Source organism: Pteropus vampyrus, unplaced genomic scaffold (genome assembly GCF_000151845.1).
Source record: "Pteropus vampyrus isolate Shadow unplaced genomic scaffold, Pvam_2.0 Scaffold50, whole genome shotgun sequence".
Classification (NCBI taxonomy): domain Eukaryota; kingdom Metazoa; phylum Chordata; class Mammalia; order Chiroptera; family Pteropodidae; genus Pteropus; species Pteropus vampyrus.
The window spans coordinates 436,389-458,955 of record NW_011888831.1 but is presented as its reverse complement, the minus strand read 5'-3'; the positions used below and the strand labels follow the sequence as shown (position 1 = coordinate 458,955).

The 22,567-nt window shown below is 48.3% G+C and overlaps 3 protein-coding genes across 6 annotated transcripts; 1 reads left to right on the top strand and 2 right to left on the bottom strand.

The window, feature by feature from the left end:
* CXCL16 (C-X-C motif chemokine ligand 16) lies at window positions 1-3,909 on the top strand. The gene is made up of 5 exons (XM_011359692.2): window positions 1-386; window positions 733-865; window positions 1,146-1,228; window positions 2,436-2,840; window positions 3,286-3,909. Exons 1-5 carry the CDS (start codon window positions 317-319, stop codon window positions 3,330-3,332), a joined length of 738 nt encoding a protein of 245 aa, XP_011357994.1. The 5' UTR covers window positions 1-316; the 3' UTR covers window positions 3,333-3,909.
* Window positions 3,355-5,494, bottom strand: MED11 (mediator complex subunit 11). Its single transcript, XM_011359694.2, has 3 exons — window positions 5,321-5,494; window positions 4,991-5,121; window positions 3,355-4,382 (listed from the first exon to the last, which is right to left on the bottom strand). The coding sequence occupies exons 1-3, from the start codon at window positions 5,403-5,405 to the stop codon at window positions 4,245-4,247; spliced, it is 354 nt and encodes a 117-aa protein (XP_011357996.2). The 5' UTR covers window positions 5,406-5,494; the 3' UTR covers window positions 3,355-4,244.
* A 6,866-nt stretch (window positions 5,495-12,360) lies between these two features.
* ARRB2 (arrestin beta 2) lies at window positions 12,361-21,014 on the bottom strand. Of its 4 annotated transcripts, XM_023530401.1 has the most exons (16): window positions 20,862-20,947; window positions 20,137-20,172; window positions 17,951-17,981; window positions 17,289-17,349; window positions 17,132-17,176; window positions 16,715-16,911; window positions 16,372-16,431; window positions 15,887-15,954; window positions 15,631-15,766; window positions 15,312-15,396; window positions 14,957-15,029; window positions 14,533-14,670; window positions 13,550-13,633; window positions 13,375-13,454; window positions 13,211-13,265; window positions 12,361-12,914 (listed from the first exon to the last, which is right to left on the bottom strand). In XM_023530401.1, exons 6-16 carry the CDS (start codon window positions 16,799-16,801, stop codon window positions 12,821-12,823), a joined length of 960 nt encoding a protein of 319 aa, XP_023386169.1. In that variant the 5' UTR covers window positions 16,802-16,911; window positions 17,132-17,176; window positions 17,289-17,349; window positions 17,951-17,981; window positions 20,137-20,172; window positions 20,862-20,947; the 3' UTR covers window positions 12,361-12,820. The 4 variants fall into 4 exon arrangements, with proteins under 4 accessions (XP_023386169.1, XP_011357992.1, XP_023386168.1 ...); XM_011359690.2 differs by lacking the exon at window positions 20,137-20,172 and having other exon boundaries at window positions 20,862-20,987; XM_023530400.1 differs by lacking the exons at window positions 17,951-17,981; window positions 20,137-20,172 and having other exon boundaries at window positions 20,862-21,014.
* Window positions 21,015-22,567: the final 1,553 nt, after the last annotated feature.

The following is a 22,567-nucleotide window of genomic DNA, read 5'->3' as shown; positions in this document are numbered from 1 at the left end:
CTCGGGACGCAGCACGGGGGACGGAGGCGAAGGAGCTCTGCCTCCGGGGGTTTCCCCACTGCGGGAGGCCGGCGGCCTCGAGGAGGAGTCGACCGTACTGACCGCACTGTCGGTTCCAGACGCTGTGAGATCCGAGAGGGAGGGAGCGGCGCCGTCACCTCGCGCACCCTTCTCAGCCGGACTGGACGTCCACGGCCGCTTTCTCTCCTGGAATCTCAGGCGGAACGCGGGAAGGAAGCGAAAGCCTTAGATAAACCAGCTGGACGTCACCCTCCGGAGCCTGACTAGGAGTTGGACAGGGCCAGGTGGCCCCGAGATGTGGAAAGACTGGAGACCTCAGTCCCTCATGCTCCCATTTCTTCTGCTAGCGTGGCTGACTCTGCTAGGTTCGTCAGGGGACGGGCTAGGGCCGATACCCCAATCTGGGGAAGAGTGTGAGTGTGTGTGTGTGTGGGGGGGGGGGTGCACTAGGGCGGCGCGATTGAATAAGTGGGGAGCCAGGCACAACTGGTGAAGGGAGAGGGCCAGGTGCCTGGAGTTAGGGTCAGGCTGGGGGACACCTGGGTAGGATTATGAATGTATTTGGGGGCATTTGATGTATGCGTTGAGACTATGGGTCGGATCCCAGGGTTAAGGGGGAGGCTGCAATAGGGCAGTGAGTTGGAGGCTAAATAATAGCTAGGGTAGCCCCTTGGCCTGGGAACCTGTGCTGACCATCTCTATCCTACTCAGGCTACGGCAACGAGGGCAGCAGCACTGGAAGTTGTTACTGTAGTATATCTTATTTTGACACTCCAGCGGTTCACATCATAGAACATCTACGAAATCAACTGAAAGTTTATGATCAGTGTACTTCCTACGTCAGGTAATTTCATCCACCCCTGGGAGGACAGCACCTGCACAATCCCTCCCTGCCAGGTACCTTCAGGACCCTCTAGTCAAACTTGAACTTTTTCTGGGAGGACCTACCCCCTTTCTAGGTTATGTTTGCTAATTCTCCACACCACTTTCCTGTCCCACCTACCTGGGAATTTCCCTCTCAGCAGAAATGGGTCGCTCTTGGTGACCTCATGACTTTGGAATGAGGAAACAGCTGGGGAAGGGAAGGGGTGGAATGAAGCTGAGACCAAGTCCTCTATATGCAGGTTCCAGCTACGTTCCCGGACTGTGTGTGGGGGGAGCAAAGAACAATGGGTGATTGAATTGGTGAGCTGCTTTGATCTCGGAGGTGAGAGCTTTCCCCCTCTTCCTCAGGTTCTGTCTCCAGGGATCCCAGCCTCCACCTTACAATTTTCTTTGCCTTAGCCCTTTCCTGTGACACCTCACATTTATGTTCTGATGCTGGCCAAAGTACTTTCATTTAGTTAAGTTCCTGTTTACCAAACATCATTCACCAGCACTTTCATGATTTTTGCCAATTCATCCTTATCACCTGTGCTATAATTAATATTTTTCTTGAAATCAAGGTACTATTTTTGTCTTCCAGTATTTTATTATGGAAATTTAAAAACAAACAATATACAAAAGTTGAAAGAATTGTAGTGAATATTCATATACCCACTACCTAGATTCTATAATATTTGATTTTTGTTTATATTTTACATATTTTGTATGTACATAATAAAGTATATATTTTATATTTTACAGTGTCAGGTTTACAACATTTTAATTATATATGCTTTATTGCATATCCATCTGTTTATTCCTCTGTCCATCATAAGCCTACCTTATTTTCTGAGGCATTTCCAAGTGAGTTCAGGCATGGCTATCCTTTATCCCCAAACATTTCAGCATGCATATAAATAAATAGAATTCAATATCTTATTGTTTTTTTTTCTTTTGAGGTAAAATTTACATACAATGAAATGAATAAATCTTATGTATACAAAAGTCACTTTTGAAAAACTTAAATAGCGATTTGTCCTAAGCAATAATATCTGTGAAGTCACAAATTTGATACATTGGTTGTAATTTTCTCCTAAAATATACAACCATTAAAATATAAAATATTTTCCTTGTCTCACCCAAAGTTATCTTGTGTAGCTTCAGTGGTACACTTACTGCCCCTTAGGCTCCATGGACCTACATTATTCCATTTAATCCTCTGAGCTACCCTGCCCCTTGCTATTAAAACTATCTCCACAATGAGTCTCAGAAAGATTAAAAGACAAGGGGCAAGGTCACACGGCTACTTTATTGCAGGACCAGGGTTCCAACCCAGGTCTTTTGACTTCCAGGTCAGAACGTACACTTTTCCCAGTGGTTCCATGTTGTGATTGCCTCATTTCCTTCTCCCCCACTTATCCCCTCCCCCTGTCTTCCTCACCTGGCCTTCAGCTGTTCCCTTGATGTTCTCCTTGACCCATTACCCTTCCCTCTATCTACTTCTTCACCTTGTGCCCTCAGCCCTGATTCCTCACTTCTTGCCTCTCCAGAATGTGGACATGATTACTCCAGGAGAGTGGTTCACCGGGAGCATTTACGTCCCCCTAGCACCCAGGTTCCTGAGCTCACAAAAAGTTCACCTTCAGACGTGGGCACCCCTGTCCAGAGGTATCTGCCACCCATCCTGCTGCAGTCTACCCAGCAGCCTACCCTTCCAGCAGGAGAACTGTCCTTGGACAAAAAGCTCACCCACGCCAATGAAACCAGTACTTCCTCTGTGGGCAGCAGTCTGGAGGCTGGGGAGAACCAGAAGCAGATGAAAGAAAATATGGGTCCTACAGCTGAAATATCAGCGATGGTGCCAGTGCTGTCCCTCTTGGCCATCGTTTTCATCCTCATTGGAGTACTCCTCTATGTGCTGTTTAAGAGAAAGCAATCACTGCAGTACCCTCCAGGTAAACTAGGCCTCTGAATCCCTCCCCCAAGGGACAAAAGCCTCCCTGGCAGGGATCCTGACCCCAGTAGCTCCCAGGTTGCTGGAAACCTGCCCCAGGCAGACAAATATGAAAGCTGCCTGCACCATGGACCTTAGGTTATGAGAGAAGAGTCAGCCAGACTATGGAATTGGGAGGAAGGGAAACCACCATGGGCCCAGTGACCAGTGCTTGGCCTTTGAAGTTAGGCAGTACTTGGAGCAACATCAAGATAACATCTAGAGCAGGCTGGTAGGAGATGAAGCTGTGGAATAAGGTGGGAGCCATAATTCACAAATCTTTATTGAGCACCTACTGTGTACCAGTTTGTATGGTTAATATTTTGGAGTCTGACCCCCGAGTTCAAGCTATCTCCCAACTTCCCTAGATCTCAGAGCTCATCTCTCAATTTCTTTATCTTTTCCAGATTTGCAGTTTCATTACATACCTGTGACACCAGACTCAAATGCTTGAACTAAGAATGGAAGCTCGTGAATATTGAGATTGTGATTTATTTAGAATCATACACATTTAATGCACTCAATCAATCTCTGGAACATGGTAGGCACTTTGTACATACTTGTTAATGGTTAATATGTAAATAACTAGCCACTGCCCTGAGACCATTCCTTTTTTTTTTCTTCCTATGTTATAATGTAATATCTACCTTTTATACTGGGTAAATCTTAAATTTTTTACTAAAAATTATTTTTATAATTAGACTTTTTTTTTGCATACACTGGCCTCATGCCTTTGTTCCCCTTACGATGATTCCTGGCTTCAGCTTCTCTGCTGATGGTCCTGTTCTGCCCACCCCTCTTCCAAGTCACTGTTCACAATATACCAGCTATTCCTCCTAATTTTAGCCTTCTCCTGCTTCTTCCCCTGAACCCACAGTGAAGGCTTGGGGTTTCCCACCTTCCCTCAGCAGCTGCCATACAGTCTAGTTTTACTTCCTTAATCTGTTGCATCACCCATATATGCCCCAGTGAAAGGCTGAGCTCCTTGTTTTTATTGTTATTGTTTTTATTATTAAAACCCTTAGTTCTTGTTTTGTCTCTTCCAATGAAGATAAATGTGTGTTCACTGGCCCAAGTCCGCGGAAGCCCGGGACAGGGACATGAAGTGCATGAGGAAGTAGGTTGGGTGTCCGAATTTCCATCTTTCCTGTTTGAGCTCATCAGCACTGTTGTGAAGTGCAGAGCAGGAGCACCCTCCTGGAGGAGTGACAAGTAGTTATGGGCAGGCTTGGTCTTTAAGTTTTTCCTTTTGCCCCTTTGTCTGACCAGCATGTATGTGGCAGCCCATGTTCGCCATCCTGCAGGTCTCCACTTCTGTCCCGGGATGCAGGTGCTGGTCTCCCTCCAACCTCTCCACTGACTTGGCTTAGTTTTCCAGCATCTGCTCACAGGTCCGGGCCACATCACTGAGCTTAAGACGAGCATAGTCCACTCGCTTCAGGGCCATCTGGCAGTCCTTCCTTGAAGAGTAGCTGGAGCCCTCATGGGGCTGCCCTGTGGCCACCTACAGGACATTTCAATTGGTCAGTGAAACACCCCCTCCCTTACCCATCTCCCCAACCAGGTTATCAGGTCTCTTGCTTCCTTTCTTCTCTAAGTTTGAATCTATTATGCCACGTGATAGCTGGATGACCTAGGGCAAATCTCTTAACTTCTGTTAACCTCATCTGGAAGATAGAGGTTGTTGTATGATTAGATAAGATAATGCAGTGTTTAGCACATTGTAAAAATTTGGTAAATGGTGGTTGCTTCAGAACCCTCTCAATCCTGTTCCTTTTTTCAGGATGTAGCTATCTGGGACTTCATGCCCCTGAGGTCAGGTCAAGTTTCTAGGGGGCAAAGTCCTATAGCTTTGGAAGTGTTTACGAGCCCTCTCCCAGGACTTCCTGAGACATCTAGTGGCTCATATGATGCAGCCCAGTCAAATAGGCACGGTAGCCTTTAATTTTTTCCTTTTAGTGGGAAGAAACCGACCCTGGAAGAGAGGATTCTGCGAGTCACAGCTTGGGCGGCCTGGTCCTGCCTGGCTCCTGAGGGAGGACAAGGCTCCTCCAGGGACCTCTGAAATTTAAGGCAGAAAGCTGAGTGGGCGCACTGCACCCTCCCACTCACCTGAGTGAGATAACGGATCTGAGCCGACAGCTCCGCCTCCACATGTTGAACCGACGCGGTGAAGGCCGCCGCCTGCCGGTCTAGCAGCCGCTCATTGGTTTTTTCCTTGGAAAGTTCCAGGATCACTGTACCTGCCGGGGCAGAGAAAGGGCGGGGCTACTCAGAGAACGCCAGTACAGCCCCGCCCAAGGGCAAGCCCCTCCCACCCCGCACGCGTCGCGCATGCACCTAAGATCCCTCTCCAACCCCACTCCTAGTCTCAAGTCCGCGCGTATGCATGCGGCTCTGCCTCACTCTCGCTCCCTTCCTCCCGGTCGTCGTATCCCCAACCTGCATTTTGAAGAATGGCACCGATTTCCCTTTCGATGTCTTCTAGGGCGCGTAGTCGCTCGTTTGCCAGGCTGTAGGTAGCCATTGTCACTCTGGGAACCCACCGGATTTTCTTCTTTTGCGAAATGAGACTCTGGAACCCGGAAGAGGCTGTGGTTTTTGCGCCTGCGCAGAGCATGCTCTCTAGCCGACACTACAATTCCCAGCGTGTCTAGCGCAGGCTCGCCTTTCGCGGTTACCGGGTGAACTACAACTCCCAGAGGGTCCGGCGCATGCTTAGATCTGCGCTACCGCCACGGGATTACCTGTGTGACAGTATGGAAACATTCCCTAGCCGGAGGCTATTGTGACCTGTCCACCTCTACGACACTATCTTGTGGTCTATAGTTAATTTCGTCTACAAGATTTTATTGAGCGTGTGCTGGTGCTGGGTGATGATGGTGGGAGCTCTGGGGTATTCCTCCTGACTACACAGCCATGGAACTTCTGTCTGCCTCCCCCACTCCGCCGTGTATCGGGGCCTGGGGGAAAAGCTTGACTTGGTGAGTGTTACATAATTCGCCCTAGCACTTACCCTTGAACAGGGGCCCTACTAAAACACAGACTATATTCTCAGAAGCTAGCCTATTTCAGCCTTTTCTCCTTTTCCTTTCTGGTTGTCTATTATGTGACGGGCGCTGGGGATACAAGGGTGAATGAGATGGTCTCTCATGCGATAGTGGCACAGGCGTTTTGTTAGAGGTATGCCCAGAGTGTATTGCCAGGAACACAGAGAAAGGATTCTGGGAGGAAGTGCTGCTTGAACTGAATCTTCAAGGTTAACTTGGTTGGAGAGGAAAAGGGAACTGGCATAGGCAAATGCATGTGAAGAGGTCCAGCACATTTGAAGTACAGCAAGAGATTCAGTTTGGAGTGAGTGGAGTGTGGTAGTGGTTAGGTTTGATTGGTGCGATTGGAGTAGGGAGACAGGCCAGGAAAAGTCTTGCAAGCTAAGTAATTTGGACTTTGTTCTGATGGCATTTGTGAGCCTTTGAAGGATTTTCAAGAAGTGTGTTATGACCAAATTTACCCTTTTGGAAAGATCAATGTTGACAGCTAATGGAAGATTGAGAATGAAGCCAGTTTGCACAGAGATAGCAAATGAATGGAGACTGTCAGTTAATCTTGAAAGATTTAGCATTTAACTTCATCTCTTTCCTAAATCATCAGGTTGGCTTTAGCTCAAGTAGTTACTTTGTCATGACAGACTACTAAATCCTAATAAAATAACAATAGGAGGGTCTTATAAAGGGGTCAAAAGAGAGAGGAGTTAATAGTAAAACTTTAGATAGAAGCGAAAACCAAAGGATAAGTAGCAACTGATTTAGCAATGAAGCGGTAACTAAGCTAGTGGTGAAGTTTAGATATACCCTTAAATGAGTGGCATCATGTACAACTGGGGTGTAGTAGTACTAAAATTAGGATTCTTTGAAGTAGTTAGTCCAGCTCCCAATCTTCTCCTTTACCCCATATATCTTGGCAACTACTTACCCCCCAATCCATCATATTTCTGGAGGTTTATTTGTTGGAGCTGGAAAATAGAGGATGGAAGACACCTGGGCAATGTTGTATTGAAAACAAAGAAGTGAAAGTTTATTTACAGGGTGGTGGTTTCTAAAACTCTGCCAACTAGGCTTATACCTTCCAGGCCAGAGATTGGAAGGCTTTTATCTGGGGAATTTGACTAGTCAGAGAAAAGACCTAAGGGTATTAACATCAGGGATTCTCCAACAAAGCAGTTAGCCAGATCACCCTATAGTGAAACCCACAGTTGGAAAGTCCCAACTGTGTCCATAGATCTTTTAGTCAACTTCTTAGCACCTCATTCTTACATCTGAGCAGACATAAGGCAAAGGATTTCTAGATATTTGAAGAAACTTTCTAACATGAAAGGTAGAGACCAAAATAAACATGAAAAAAAAAAAGCCAAACCCACAACACTTTAGACAATATAAAGTAAAACTTAAGGAGAATATTGACACTTTTAGATAAGAGATACTGTAATAAAGGATTGAATCCAAGAAGACACACTTAAAAAAAACAAAAAAACAAAACCATGAGGGAAGGAATGAAAAACTAGCAAAAAGATCGAAAGAGAAGTCGAGGAACTCTTCCAACAAGTAAAACAAAAGAAAAGAGATGGCATATACGAAAAAGAAAAAAGAAAATTAGAGAATCAGTTCAAGGGGCTTAAATTCAATAAGAGATCAGAGAAAATAAAGAAGAAAGGACATGTGCTTCCAGATGAAAAGGACCCATTAAGTGGCCAGCATCAAGGCACATCATGAACTATCGGAATACTAGACTCAAAAGTCTTGCAAAAGCTTCCAGAAAGACAACAGACCACATGCTAAGAATCAGCAATCAGAATGGTGCTGGGCCTCTTAATAGTAACACTCCAGACTAGAGGACAGTAGATCAGTGCCTTCAACTTTTTGGGATAAAGAGATTAATAATCTGCAATTCTGTACTCCAGCTAAGGCTAAAAATGCAATGACTCAACAAAGTAGAACTTAACATTTTTTTCTCAAAAAGTAGTTCAGTGTGCTCCACAAATCACACACTGACCCAGGCTAGCAGTGCAGCTCTGCCTTCCTTCAGGGTCTTATACTCAAAAGTGTGGTCTGCAGGCCAACACCATTAGTGTTACATAAAAGCTTGTTAGAAATGCAGAATCTCAGGCCGCACCACAGACCTATCGAATCTGTGTTGGAAGATCCCCAGGTGAGCTCTATGCACAGTAAAATCTCGGAAACACTGCTCAAGGGCATTGCTGTCTCCAGTGTTAAAACTGGGTTGCTGGCATCCCTGGGTCTCAGCTGGCAGGGAGGAGAAAGAAAAAATGTTGAGGAGGCACATCTCAGAGGTCTGGCTAGAAAGTGGCCCATATAATTTATGCTCACATTCCGTTGAAGGAAACTTCGTCATATGGTCTAAACCAGCTCCGGGGTGTGGGAAATCCAATCCTTATCTAGGTGGCCAGCTATTGTTATTGCACCACAGAAGAATAGATTTTAGGGAATATCTAGACTCTCATAACAGCCAAACTATCAGTAACAGAGATAGAAAAAGACATTTTGATATGTACAGGGTCTCAAATTTTTCTCCCAAATACCATTTCTCAGGAGGTTATTGGAGTTAGATCCAGATTAGAAGGCTCCTAGAGAGATTTCTTCAAGGAGATTAAAGAGCTGAACATCTGTTTTGTTTTGAATGAATTGAGAAGATATATAAACTTCTGCAAGAGAGTATAGGGCAGAATTAGTGGTAATTTCAGAGAATAAGCAGATTTTTAAATGACAGTTATTCAGGGAAAATAAAGTTGTGCAAGAAGAAAAAGATCCATATCACATGACTTAGCTATGAATAACGTTTGCATAAGCATAATGTAAATACAGAATATTGATCTAACCCAGTTGATATAATTCCTTTGGGTGTATGAGATGCAGGGGAGGAATGGAAAGTGACCTATGGTGGGGCAGAGGGAAGAAAGGAAGCTCAGTTTTCACCTTACACGGATGGAAGCCAGTGGATGGTGCTTAAAGCAAAAATCAAGAAGTAGCAAAATAAGCATGTTGTTTGGAGATATGGAGGAAAATACCAAAGGAAACATCTAAAGGAGGTGAAAGCCGTTGCCTCTGAGAAGGAAATAGGAGAGGGAAAGGGTCTATTCTTTATTGTAATAGGCCTTGTAGTCCTATTTGACTCCTTAAACTATGTGCATATATAACTTTGAAAATAAAAACAATAAAAAAAGAGAGAGGAAATAGAGATATATTTTACTGAAAGAGACTTACTCATGTAGGAGTGTTTTTTCTTTGGTTTCCTTCCTTTCTCCCTCCTTCCTTCTCTCTCTTTCTCCCTTCCTTTCTTTAGCGGAAGAGACTTATGTGGGTTTCTTTACCATGGAGGAAGAACCAGTAGAGAGAAGCAGAGGTTAAAGAGAGGGGAGTGGTTTGGTGAATCGCGGTCTCAGGAGGTAGGAGGGAAGCAATCTGCACAGGTGGAGGGATTAGCTTTGAACTGGAGAAGTCATCTTAACCTTGGTTGTCTAGGAGAACTGTTTTAGATGTCAGCATTTGTCGGTAGGAGGTGGGAAATTGAAATCATTCATCCGTCATAGCTTAATCTCTGTGCAAAACAAGATGAAGTCACTATGAGCGTGAGGAAGGTTTGGAAAATTATTGAGTAGGATGGGAGCAGGAGAGGTAGGTGACCAGGGACATGGAGAGGGACAAAGGGTTATCAGGTATGAGGGCTGAGATTAGCTGAGATTAGAGACCGTAAGTTTGTAGTGGCTCCAAATTCGTACCCAGCACAGTGTTGGCACCTAGAATGTGTTCAAAAATATTTGAAGATTGAACGAATAAATATGATTGTGTGATTTTTCTCTGGCAGTGCTCAGCAGCCCAGTGTTGGAGTGTAGAAGGGTGGGGTGGTGACTGACAGAGCCAAGGGTAGGGTTTGAGAGCAGGTATTGTGAAAGGAGAATTGAGGGTGCTGATGAGATAGTGGTTGATATGATAATCTTGAAGTTTAGTCTGGAAAGAAAAGAAAGCATCAATTTGTGAGGAAACAGAAGGCCAAGAGCTTTGTGACAAATCAAGAAGCCATAAAAAACATGATTCTAATAGACTACATTAAAATAAAAAACTTATGAATTATTAAAAATACCATAAGTAAAATACTTTGAAACTAGAAGTGATGGTTACACAACATTGTAAATGTACCAAATGCTGCTGAATTGTACACTTCAAAATGGTTAACTTTATGTTATAGGAATTTGACCTCGTTGAAAAGAAAAAAAGCTATAAACAAATTCAAAAACAACAAACTGGGAAAGATGTTTGCAAAATATATGACAAAAGGCTAATTTCTTTACTACATAAAGAGTCCTTAGAGTACATTAAGACGACATGAATGCAATAAATCCTGTTCATTCTCACTCCTAAACAAAGAAATGCAAATTAAAGCTAGGATGATACCATGTCACCTGCTTGATTGGCAGTGATCAAAAAGGCGTTCTTTGACCCACCAATTCGACTTTTAAGAATTTGCCCTACAGACATACTTTACATGGGCAAAAGGACATGTCTTTAAGCATAATTATTGTAATGTTTGAATTAACGAAAGAGTGGACATCCTTCCTGCCCATTGATAGGAAACTGGTAAAAATAAATGGCATCTAGGCAATGGCGAGCTATGCAGCTCTTTAAAAGAATGAGGTAGATCTCTATGTATTGTTAAAGGAATGCTCTCCCAGCTGCAAAAAGCATGATGTAGAAGTGTTCATAGTATGCTACTATCTGTATTTAAAATAAGGAAGAAATATCGTCATATGAATATGACTAAGTCTGAAGAATATCTTTGGAAGAATAATCAAGGAACTGATGATGGAGGTTGCCTTGGGAATGAGAAATGAGAGGCTGGGGATCAGAGGCAGGAGGGAGCTTCCTTTTGACTGTCTGAATTTTCTTTATACCACGTGCATGTTTTACTTTCTTAAAATCATTAAAAAAAAAAGCTAAAAGAGAAAAGGCGTTGTTTTATCAAAGTGTGTACTAATTCAAAATCCAGATTTCATGGATTCTTCCTAGGACTATTGAATCAGAATCTGGGAAGGTAGAGCCTCGGATTCTGTCTTTATCTTGCCTCCCAGAGGATTCTGATTCACCTGAAAAAGTTTGGAGATCCATGGGCCAAGAGATCAGAGGTCAAGAAACAGGTTTACAGGAGTCAGAGGGATGCTGCTTATTTCTCTACATGATAAAGACCAGGCAGGATATATAGGATAGGCTGCTTCTGTGGAGGGGTAAACAAGGTCATTGGCATTTTGGCAGCACTTAAAAGTAATGGATAAATAATGATTTAATTAGAAGTCACGAGCCATAACATAGACGATAGGCTTGTATGGGCTGCCCATATGCCTTACCAGCCTCATCTGTAACTACTTTGCCTCTGGCTCTTTGTCGCAGTCCTTCTGGCCCCTGTTCCTTCTTGCCTTTACACATGGTGTTGCTATTACTTGGAATGCTAGAACTCCTCCTTATCTTCCAGTTCTGTGCTCAAAGGTCAGCTTCCTCCAGGGAAATCTCCCCTTAACCCCAGCCTAGGTCAGAACTCCCTGTCTCATGTGTTCTCATAACTCTTGTACTTCTCCTTTGGATCATAGATACTGTGATTAATTAGGGAATGATTTAATGTTTGTTTTCATCATGACTATGTCTCTATACTATACCTGGCACATAATTGGGACTTAACATAAAGATCATTTATGGAATGAATAAATGAGCCTTAAAAGAAAAAGGAGAGAAAGGCTGGGCTGCAGGACTGGGAATTGGTGGCAAAGGCGAGGAATGTCGGTAGAATGTTACTAACTTCCTCCAGCTCAGCCTGGGGCTTTGGCCAAGCCTCAAGGAGTCTCTGATGAATGTGAGTAGCAGCTGGATGAAGCTTCTTAGACTTGCCCACAGCAGCTTGACTCTCTCTGGCTGCCTAAAGCCTTGGCTTCTTTGTTAGAATGTAAATACCAGGCTCCACCTAGATGCTGTGTGGCTCCTGGTAAGGCCTGTAGCTGTAGTCCCACTGAGTCCCAGGAATGACTGCTTGAGCAACCAAAAGGAATGGTGGAAACAAACACACTAGGTCACAACAGGTCACTATGCAGTCATGTTTGTCAGCCGCAACAGGGAAGGGCCTGCCCTGCCTAGCTCCCAAGAGCTTCTAGTCTTTCAGGGACGTGGGTTATTGTTTCCCCTGTAAATGGATAAATTTACTTTGTGGCTATACCAAACTGTACCCTTGAGTTCGGTCTGACCAAATCAAGTTTCATTGTTCACTTTGGTACACAGGTATAGCTCATTCAATAAACACTGACAGCCTGTGGGCCAGGGGTCATGTGGGTGCAGAGAAGAGATTAGGTTCTTACCTACAAGCTAACAGACTCATAGATGAGCACACTGTATACTCCTTAAATGCTATACAGAAAACACACACACCCATGCCTATTAAAAGGTTTATTCTTTATGCTCAGAGACAAAGAAGTGGCCTTGTACCCCAAAGGGTCTCATCTTGAAGGAATGGGAGGTAGAGATAGTGACAGGAGGGGGTGTTGGTATAAGGTTGAATGTGGGAGTTTTTCCTACCCCCTTTTCCTACTATCACTCCTCTTTTCAGTGTCCCCCCTCCAAAAAATTTAGGTATGAACACAGCTTGCCACCCATTAGGGGGTTGGGGAAGCACAGCCGTAATCAAAAAATTAATGCCCACGTTCAACAAGAGATGGGTCCAGTGCGTATCTGGTGGGAATAGGAGAGGGAGGGAAAGAAGGGGTTGGTTGAGGAAGCTGCTGGATGGAGGGGAAGGGAAAAAGGCTTGGACCTATCCCCAGTGGCAGCGGGGATCTTGGTCCTGCCCCTACCTCTCCCAGCACCATCCACTCCCTTCTTCTAGCCCCCCTTCCTAGCAGAACTGGTCATCGTAGTCTTCATCCTTTATCCCCTTCAGCCGAAGTCGGGCAAAGTCCTCAAACACAATGTCATCATCTGTGGCATAGCTTGGTGGGTGGTGGAAAGGAGGGGGTGAGGCAAGGGCTTCAGACTCTCTTCTTGACCTCCCATTCCCCTCCAGAGACCAAGGTGTTAGAGTGGCAATGGGACGGGAGGTTTTTTTCAGGAAGGGACAAAGAAGGGGCATAATAGGCAGCTCACAAGACTATCATCTCGATTCGGTGCTTCAACAATCCCTTCCCCAAAGGGGAAAAAAAAAATGGGATAGAGGGTAGATTTGAACGTTATAGGAATCTTTGTCCAAAGAGTCAAAAGTAGGAAAGGAAGGGGATGAGGCTCTTACTTGGTATCAAATTCAATGAGGTTGGTGTCCACGGGCACATCTGTTTCAGGAGCAGCTGAAGGGAGGAGAAAAGTGGGTGGGTGGGTGCCAGAAGGACCAACTTTTCTCCACTGGCCTGGCTTCAGGGCCTCCCTTTGGAGGCTTAGGGTGGGTGGTACGCTCACCTGACTGGGGTCTAGGGAGGGTGATGTGGTCATGGGGCTTGGGGTGCATAAGAACAAAAGGCAGCTCCACGGAGACATCCCTGGGGAGGGAAAGAAGCATCATGAAGAGCTGATGACAATGAAGAGCTGGAGGAAGCCACTGTGGGCCCATCCCAGGCTGCCCCACCATACTTACCCACCACGAGACACCACCAGCTTCACCTTGACCCTGTATGACACTAGGATCCCCAGCACCTCCTTGTTGGCACCCTCTTTCACACTGTAGCAAAGGAGAGAAGCTGGACCAGTGCTCATTGCCCTGTGCCCTATAGCCCACCCTTGGGGCTCCCATCAGGACCCTGAGTAGGACAACAAACTTACAACCAGCCCCAGGGGCTCCAGCAGCATAGGCTGTGCTGTTGTCATAGTAAAGTACCCCACACCAGTCCTCTGTGCAGAACCCTCCTGTAGCTTCGCATCCCTCTCACAGGAAAAGCTGAAGTCCTTGTGACCTAACAGACCTGTACTATCTTGCTCTCCATTAGCCCTCCGACTCCACCTCCTACTTTTCTCCTTGTAGTTCATTCTCATCACCTTGGCCTCCAAGTCTGCTATGTGGGGTCATGCAGTGTGTACCCTGTACAAAAGTGTCAGTGGGGGTGAAATCCAGCCCTTTGTGAAACCCTTTCTCCCGGGCTTCTCCTGCCCAAAGGCACAATGGCACCACAGAGGCCAGCAGCAGTTCTGTGGGCCTCCTCACACTTCCTCACACACCAGCCTAGTCCACCTCTGGGTCTTTGTGTTTGCAGCTTTCTCTGTCTGCAACACTCTTCCTGCATGTCTACACTGCCTACATTGCCTACTCACAATTCACCTCTATATTATACCCTGCCACCCTATTCAAAGTTAACAAACTCTACCCCTTTCTCTACTTTCTGTCTCCCTTCTCTGCCTCGCCTTTTCTCAACACTGGTCACTAAACAAGCACCCTATATATTTTACCTTTTATTTGATTTCTGTCTTCCCTTGCCTAAAATGTAAGAGACTTTTTGTCTCTTCTGTTCAGATAAGAGCCCTGGTACCTAGGACAGAGCCTGGAACGCAGCTGGCTCTGAATGAATGTTTCCTGGGCTGCAGGAGAACCCACCCACCCTGCCCCTTATCCAGCCCCACCCTCACATGGTGCTAGAAGCCAGGTTGGTGTCCTCATGCTTGAGCTTTCCATCCAGGGCAAGACCACGCTTCTCCCGGTTGTCGCTGAGCAGTGGGGTTACGGTGTATACCTTGCAAAACGTGGAACTGGGAGATACCTGGTCACTGGAGGATGGGGACAAGAGAATAAGACTCTTGGAAGGGCCAGGCTGGGCGAGGGGGCAGCTCCTACCCCCATCACTAGCCCCTTCTTTCTGGGCATAGATCACAAATGAGTAGGTTTTGGCTCAATCTGCTTGAGAATATTCACAGCTCAGAGCCACCCGACTGGAGGGAATGTGGCTCCTTTGAAAATGGAGATAGTTCAGGAAGTATTCCACCCTCACCTCACATTCTCCCAGGCCTACTCTTCTCCCCTGAAAATGGGACCGAGGGCTCTTCTGATACTCACTCTTGTTCAATCTGAGCCACGGGACACTTGTACTGAGCAGTGCTGAAGAGGCAGATGTCGGCATACTGTCTCACTGTGGGGTTGGGTCAAGCAACTTTGCATGGAGCTTAAGACCACCGTCCCACTCCAGACCACGTGGCAAAGGCCCCAGGCCCACACCACTCCCGCCCCCTGACCCACAGCCCTCCCTGTAGCAGTAAACACCTGGCCTGTATCTCATTCTGGGACAGCCTAAATTCTTTGAGCCCTGGTAGGTCTCCACCACTGGGGTATGTCCTTGGACCAAGATCATGCCAGAAGCTACATGTGCAGCAACTCCCTCCCCCAAAACCACCTTCCAACCCCCACCTCCTACCAGAGACTTTGATCTTCTTGACGGTCTTGGTGGAGTTGTTGGTGACATGGACATTGACATTGAGGGGCTCCCCGTGGTAATACAACTTTTGAGGGGAGGAGGGGACAAGTTAATTGGTTGTTTTCAGTGATCCCATTATCGGCATGCCCCTCACACAGACACATTGCTTGGCCTCCTCCCTTTAAACCCAAGCCCACAGCAACTTTCCATAGCCATCTAAGGCAACCTCCCTGAAAACACCATCTTGACATGTGGCTTCACCCCTCTCCCCAGGATCTGGCTTGTACTGTAGCGCCTGCATCACCCTTTCACACCCCACCTCCTTGTCCAGGGAAGCCTCAAGGTGCAGGGACCGGTCAGACATGAGGAAGTGGCGTGTGGTTTCAGCTGAAGGCTGGGGGCCGGGTTTCTCTGGGGCAAACTGAACCTTTCGAATTACCAGCCGAACAGAGTTCCTGGAGGGGGAGGGGTCAGTCCTCAGACACCAAAACACCCACTCCCACCTCCCACAGGGGCTGGGGCTCCTGGGATCAGGGAGGGAATGGGTAAACCACAGGGGAGATGGCATCCCTTACCTTTTGTGGCTTTTTTCTTCTAGTGATTTGGCACAGAAGGCTCGAATCTCAAAGTCTACCCCGCAGGCCTTGGGAGAGGGAGAAAAGGTCATGTCTTACACAAGGCCACTGCCACCATCACCACTCCCTTCCTTCCCTCTCCCCTGGTCTTGGGCAGGGGACTCTTGCCAAGATGGGTCTTGGTCTGAGAAGCATAGGCCCTGGCTCTTCCTCCTCTGCCTCTCTGAGACCTGGCACCTGGCAGAGACTTAGTCCTGGCTGTAGAAGGTGAGCCCCTGTACCCAGGTACATGCAGGTCAAGAGCAGGAGGTAGTGTCACATGTGAGCAGTGACTATCCCATACACACCCTATGTCCGCTGGGGATATTACCCTACCTTTTGTCCCATCCTGGCTTTTCTTCTACAGCCCACCCCATCTTAGGGGCCTCCAACTCTTGCTGGACCCTGCTCTGCCCCATGAGCCCTCAGAACCATTCCTCCTATACCTTCCCAGTGTCCTCTGGGCCTGGCTGCAGGGTGACGGAGCAGGGCAGATTCTGGGGTATCTGTGGTAGAGGAAAGGGGAGGCTTTAGTTCTCCCAGAAGCCCCCAAATCTTCCTCCCAATCTCAACTTAAGAGGCTAGAGAAGTCCTGGGGATGAGAAAGGAAGAAGGGGCCCAAGGGAGGAAGCAGAAAGGTAAGGGCTTCCTGAATGTTGGTAACCCTGAAGGGAGGTGAGTCTAGGGTCCTTCTTTACTGTTTCTTCCAGATCTGCCTGTAACAGGTACTTCACTCCCCAAACACAGTCCCAGACCCCTTGCCCTGCAGAAGATGGGAGGCATCCTCACTGTGAAAAAAAAGGGGTGGGCATGTTGGCCCAGCTTCCTCAGCAGCCGATCCTGCAGGCGGGTGGGGGGCCGGGGTGGATTGGGCATTGGGGGGAAGGCCTGGTAGGTGGCGATGAACAGGTCTTTGCGGAAGGACAAGCCCAGCACATCCAGGTCTTCGCGGCCATAGCGGAAGGCGCAGGTGAGGGTCACAAACACTGGCAAGGGAGGGCAAGGTGGGGTGGTCAGGAGGCCCTCTTCTCTACTCCCCCCAGTACCTAACAGCAGCTGCTGCTCCTCAGCAGCATAAGAGTTGCCTGAATCCTACTCCTGGCTTCTTCCTCAGCCCTCCATCCCTTTGGGGCCCCTGTCAATGCCAGCCCATCTCCCTTCCCCACCTCCTCACTCCCCTTGGACCCCTGGAATTAGGGCCAGTACCTTTGCGGTCCTTCAAGTAGTCAGGGTCCACAAGCACCACACCATCTAGGAAAGAGACACATGAACTCATTTCCCATTGGGGCCTCTCCTCTGTTGCTGGGCCCAGGAACTTCTTCCCCTATTGGGGGACGAGATGCCTCTTTCTGGGCATACTTACCTACAGGATCCACTTTGTCCAGGTGATCTACAAAGTCCCGCTTGCCCAAGTACACAGTGAGCTGAGGATAGAGAGGGTCGCAGGGAAGATCGGGTAGGAGGGTGGGCGGGCATCAGAGCCTTACACGGGGTTTCCCTGCCCCTGGTCTTCCCAGGCTGGGCTGTTCAGCCTGGGTTCCTCCCAGTAGGGCTGGAAGGGGAAGGGTGGCGGGGATTCCCAGACTATCTAACCTTGAAGTTTTTTAGCTGTTCCCTAATATCTTTTCACACCTCTGCCCATCAGTTGGGTGTGTGTGTCGGTTTGTGGGTTGCTGCCAGTTGGGGAGGGGCTGTAGAAGGCCAGGCCTTCAAGGGGCTCTAGGGTAAAGTCTATAGCCTGGTGGGGCTGTTAACTGTTCCCAGCCCCAGGTACCCTGAGTTGTTGGTTTCTGAGAGGGCTATAGGCATGGGCTTCTGACCCTTCCCCCAGGCCTGTCCCCACCCAGCCCTTGTGGCTGGCTTAGGCGAAGCAGCCTTTGCCACAAGGGGCTTCAGGAGGGAAGGAAGTTGGCTTTTAGCTGTCACAGGAAGTGGGGAGCTAGAGGTTGGGGAACGTCTAAGGGCAAGCTGGGCCTTGTAAGGGCCCAGGGAGGGTCAGGAAGAAAAGCACTGTAGGAGACTCACCTTGCAGTTAGGGCTCGACTTCTTGAAGACCCTAACAAAACAGAAAGGGAAACCCCACTGCCTCCCTCAGACTCAGCAGGGACCCTGGTGCCAGGACCTTGTCCCTCCCCAGCCTGAGAGGCAGAGTTCCCCAGGATTCCTGTCTAGAGGCTTTGAGGCTTTGCCCAGCCCTATCCGTCCCACTTTTTCCCAGAAGGAAAGGTAACCACGAGTCCTTAATATTCCCAACATGGCAGCCCTGCCTCACTAGTTCCACTCCTCCCATGGCAATGGCCACTGGTTCCCAAAGGAACCACCCTGGGTCTTCCCAGAGGACCTCCTCTAGGGGGACCTGAATGGGCAGGTTGCAGTACTGTCTGTGTAAGATGTAACCTGCTTTCCATCTTCTCAGGTCTCCAGCTCCAAAGATAGCTGGGGTACTTGGAAGAGAAATGACCTCAGCCTTTGCCTCTAAAATGGTTTCTACTATGGGCACTACCTAAGTGTGACCCTACTCCAACTGTCCCCATCTCTGATTTCAGCAGCTTAAAAGCCTGTTTGTCTTTCAAGACCCAGTTCAGATATCACCTCCTTTAGAAAGCAGATGGAGCCCAGACTCCAGTCACTCCTTTTTTGGGGGGTTCCTGTCACACCTTGTTTATGTTTTACTTGTGGTGATATCATGCAAGGGCAGTTAGCTCTGTACCGTCTGCTGCCCTAGATTGTGAGCATCAGAAGCCTTATTCATTTAGGCATCCCCAGCACAATGCCAGCCATGTGACAACGATGATGATGCTAACATTTACTGGGTGAATACTCCACACCCAGCACTGTTAAAAGCGTTTCATGTGTTAACTCATTTAATACTCTTAAGAACCCTTGATGGGGGTCTTAATATTCCTATTTTATAGGTGAGGAAACTGAGGCACATGGAAGATCAAGTATTTTACCTAAGGTCACAGTGTAAATGGTGGATAAACAGGCACTCTGGTTCTGAGTCCATGCTCTTAGTCACTGAACTATTATACTATCCTGCCTCTGTAACTGACATCAAGTTTGTTGAATTAAAGGGGAGTCATTTCATAGTTGCTGAAACAATCCAAGCCTGGACTAGAGCCATTGCTAGAAGGATAGAGAAGTGTCTGGCAACTCCAATGCTCTGGCCACTTGTGGGCTTGATCTTTGCTGTCCTTACAATCCACTCCCAATCCACTCTGCTTCAGCAGTGATGCCTGGGAAGGGTTCCCAGATAGAATCTGAAATTCTACTAAATGGCCCATGCCTCCTCCAACCACACCACCCGTTTTTGCTATAACAACTTCATTTTCCTCTTCTTCCCAGAAGGCCAAGCTATCCAAAGGCCACAAGGCAAAGGGTATGGAGGTCACCAGGAATCCCCATCCAATAAAGGAGAGTAAACATTGACATGGTGGCAGCTAGAATAAGCACTCCAACTCTTGTCCCAACTTGGTGGCTGACTGCTATGTCATCATCTAGCTCTCCTTCCTCTTTGCTCTGGTTTTCCTCTTTGTCTCAGTGTTTCTTTCTATTAGGAATCCTGGCAGAGGGCTGCAACAGCCATAATCAGTTGGCCAACTGGAGTGTGGCTTTGGTTGATTGCCCTGGAGCAGCTGCAGGGAACTTGCCCTCTGGATTCTAACCTAGCTAACCTGCCAGGCTAGGAAGGAGTAGCCTGTGTATCCTGAGGCTGGCCAAGGAGGTGGAGTGTGGGGTGACCAGGGAGGTGCCTAGTGAGAGGGGGGCACAGAAGGAGATGCCTCCTCACACTTCCTGCTATTCTTTCCATTTCCTGTGGCCCAGAATTTGATGAGGGTGGCGGGAATTGTGCCAAGTCAGCAGTCCCCCTTTGGTCCATCCTTCCTCCTCCCTGAACCACATAACGGAAATCAGGGGCCTCCCTCAAGTCAGTGACTTCCCCTTTCTCTGGGGTGTTTAACCCCTAATCCAGGACACCAATCGTTCCACTGATCATCTCTCCAATACTGGCTGACTTGGTCCTCAGAAGCTTATGTTCTCCTACTCTACGGGTGGGGAGTGGTGAGGCTGATATGAGACTATTTTGCAGGACAAGTGACAGCTCAGGACCAGGCCCCCATTCCTGATCCCCTGAGGATAGAGACAAACATCCCCATTCTTTTCCTCTTGCTCCAGTTCCCCAGGGACTCAGGCATTCGCCCAATGCTCACTTGGGGGTGTTGGGTCACAACAGGAAGTGGATTTTGCTAGAGATCAAAAAAGAGAACTCGGGTGTCAGTGGAAGGAAGGAGCCTCGATTGCACAGAAAACATCCGGGGAGTGGATAGCGTGCCCAGAGCAGATACTGCCTCCCCTCACCCCCGGGGAACAGCGGTAAGGCCCAAGCTCGGGGAGGGTCCCTACGCACTCTGCTCCCCCAAGATGAGGCGGTTGCTCCTAGCAACCCCCGGGGAAGGAAGAAGTTTGGAAGCGGCGTACCAGGCCTTCAGGACAGGTTGGGGCAGCCCCACTGCCTGTGGGGTATTGGACAAAAGGCTTTACAGTGGCTAAGCACGAGTTGGGTGGGGGGCGGGAATCCCCCTCTCAGCATCCACCCTGCCCATACCCGACCTCTAGGGGCCGGCCACCTGCTCCTTCCTCCGCCCCTGCATCGCAGCCTGCACCGGAGAACCCAGTGGTCCGGCCCCCACATCCCTGCGAGAACCCAGACGCTGGTTCCCCGATCCCCATCAACATTCGCTTTCTGCAGGGGCCCTGGCATGCGTCCCCCTCATTATCCTCGAGGACCTAGGCATGCGGCCCCAGATGGCTGCCCCCTAGGGACCCAGGCGTCCGGCTCTGGATTTTCTCTCCCCGTTGTCCTTGTCTGCAGACCGCGCTGGTACCCGCCGGGAGCAGCCGCCCACGTCTCGCCGCGTGGCCCCACCTCCCTTACCTGGTCCCGGGTTTCTCCCCCATGGTGCGCGCGCCAGCCGCCCGCAGCCCGCCGGGTTCGCGGCTCGCTCGCAGCCTCTTAGCCCGCTGCCAGGTCCCTGCTCCTCCCCGCGCCACTGCGCACGCGCACCCTCCTCTCTTTCTCCTCTTCCCCCTCCCCTCCGGCCCCCCCACCTCGGATCTTCGGGAACCAGGGCCAGATGCGTCAGCCCAGATCCCGCGCGCCGCCGCGCTGCCCGCCCACTCTTCACAAACACGCTTGGTGATTGGCTCCGCCTCCTCCCCTCCGCGCTCCAGCCCCACCCCTCAGGGGAGATCCTTCCCCGGCGCGCGCAGTCCCAACTCCCTGCTCTTCCCGCCCATCTCTCTGCCTCTCTTCAACCCTAGGAACTGATTGGGCATCCTTAAACGAAGGCGGCCGCCTTTCTGGAGATTGGAGCCCTCTGATTGGCTCCCTACATTCAGGGTCTCCTCCCTTTTGTTTGTTTTCTCAGCAGGGGCGGAGGCGATGGAGGTGGTGGAGGTGGTGGGGATGGTGGAATGAGCTCTAGCATGGTCTGGAAAGGAAGGTGAGGGGATGCGCACGTGGGTGATTGGATGAGCGGTTCCAGTTGCATGATGCTTGCTTTTGGTGCTTGCTGCCGCCTTTGGCCCTTCCTCCCGCTTTATTGTGGTGTGTCAGCTCCCCCTGGTGTCTGTCTTTGATCTTTGCAGGGTTACTTTTCGTAATTTCTCTGACTACTCGCCTCCATCCAACTCATTGCAGCTTCCATCCATCCATCTGTCCATCCGTCCCTATTTTGTGCTTGTCACTGTGGTAGGCGATGGGAACACACATGAATTAACATAGCCCCTCTCTGCCTTCCTAGTAGAGTTGAAGTATTATGATCCCAGGAATGCTATCATGATGGTATGACTCAGAAGGCAAAGCAACTATCAGCATTTGGCTGGGGTGGGGGTGGGGGGAATGCAGGCTGTTCAGAGGAGGGGACATTTGAGGACAATCTTTCTGAATGGTGGACAGAAGATGGAAAGGGTATTTCAAAGAGTGAGAAAGTCGAGGTACATGTGTTCTGAAGTGTTTGTGGGATTAGACAATGAGAGAGATAAGGCTGTGGAGAAATATTAGAACAATGTGAAGGATTTTGTATAGCATGTGAAGGAATGAAATTAAGATCTTTCCCTGGAGGAGGGCATATGGATCCAGTAGTGTTTTTTTTTAAGTAAAAGAGTGGCATGATGAGGTTTCTCTTTAGGAAGATAATTCTGGTCTATGCAGAGGGTGGAGGGAGTGGAGCAAGGCTGTTGTAGACTAAAACTAGTTAAGGGGAGATGAACCATAGAGTGGAAGGAAGAAGAGGGGCCAGGCTGAAGAGTCATTTCTAGGGCAAAATTGACTAGACTTAGGAAGGATAATGGATGACATTTCAGATTTAAACAACTAAAGTATTTTTTCCTCTTCCATCTTTTTCCATATTCCCCCTGCTTTCCCCAAATGAACTAACTTCACACTCTCCCCTCCACTTTTTATGCAACAAAAAGCTATAGGCATGCAAGACAGTTTCTGAGATCATCTTTAAGGTTCAAACACAGGCCTTGCCCACCAGCTGCCACTCCCCACTCCTCAGTTCAATCAACACCTTTTAAGCTCATTCTTCATCCCTTTAAGATTTAAGCATTTCTTTTAGACTCATGAATCACTTTTGT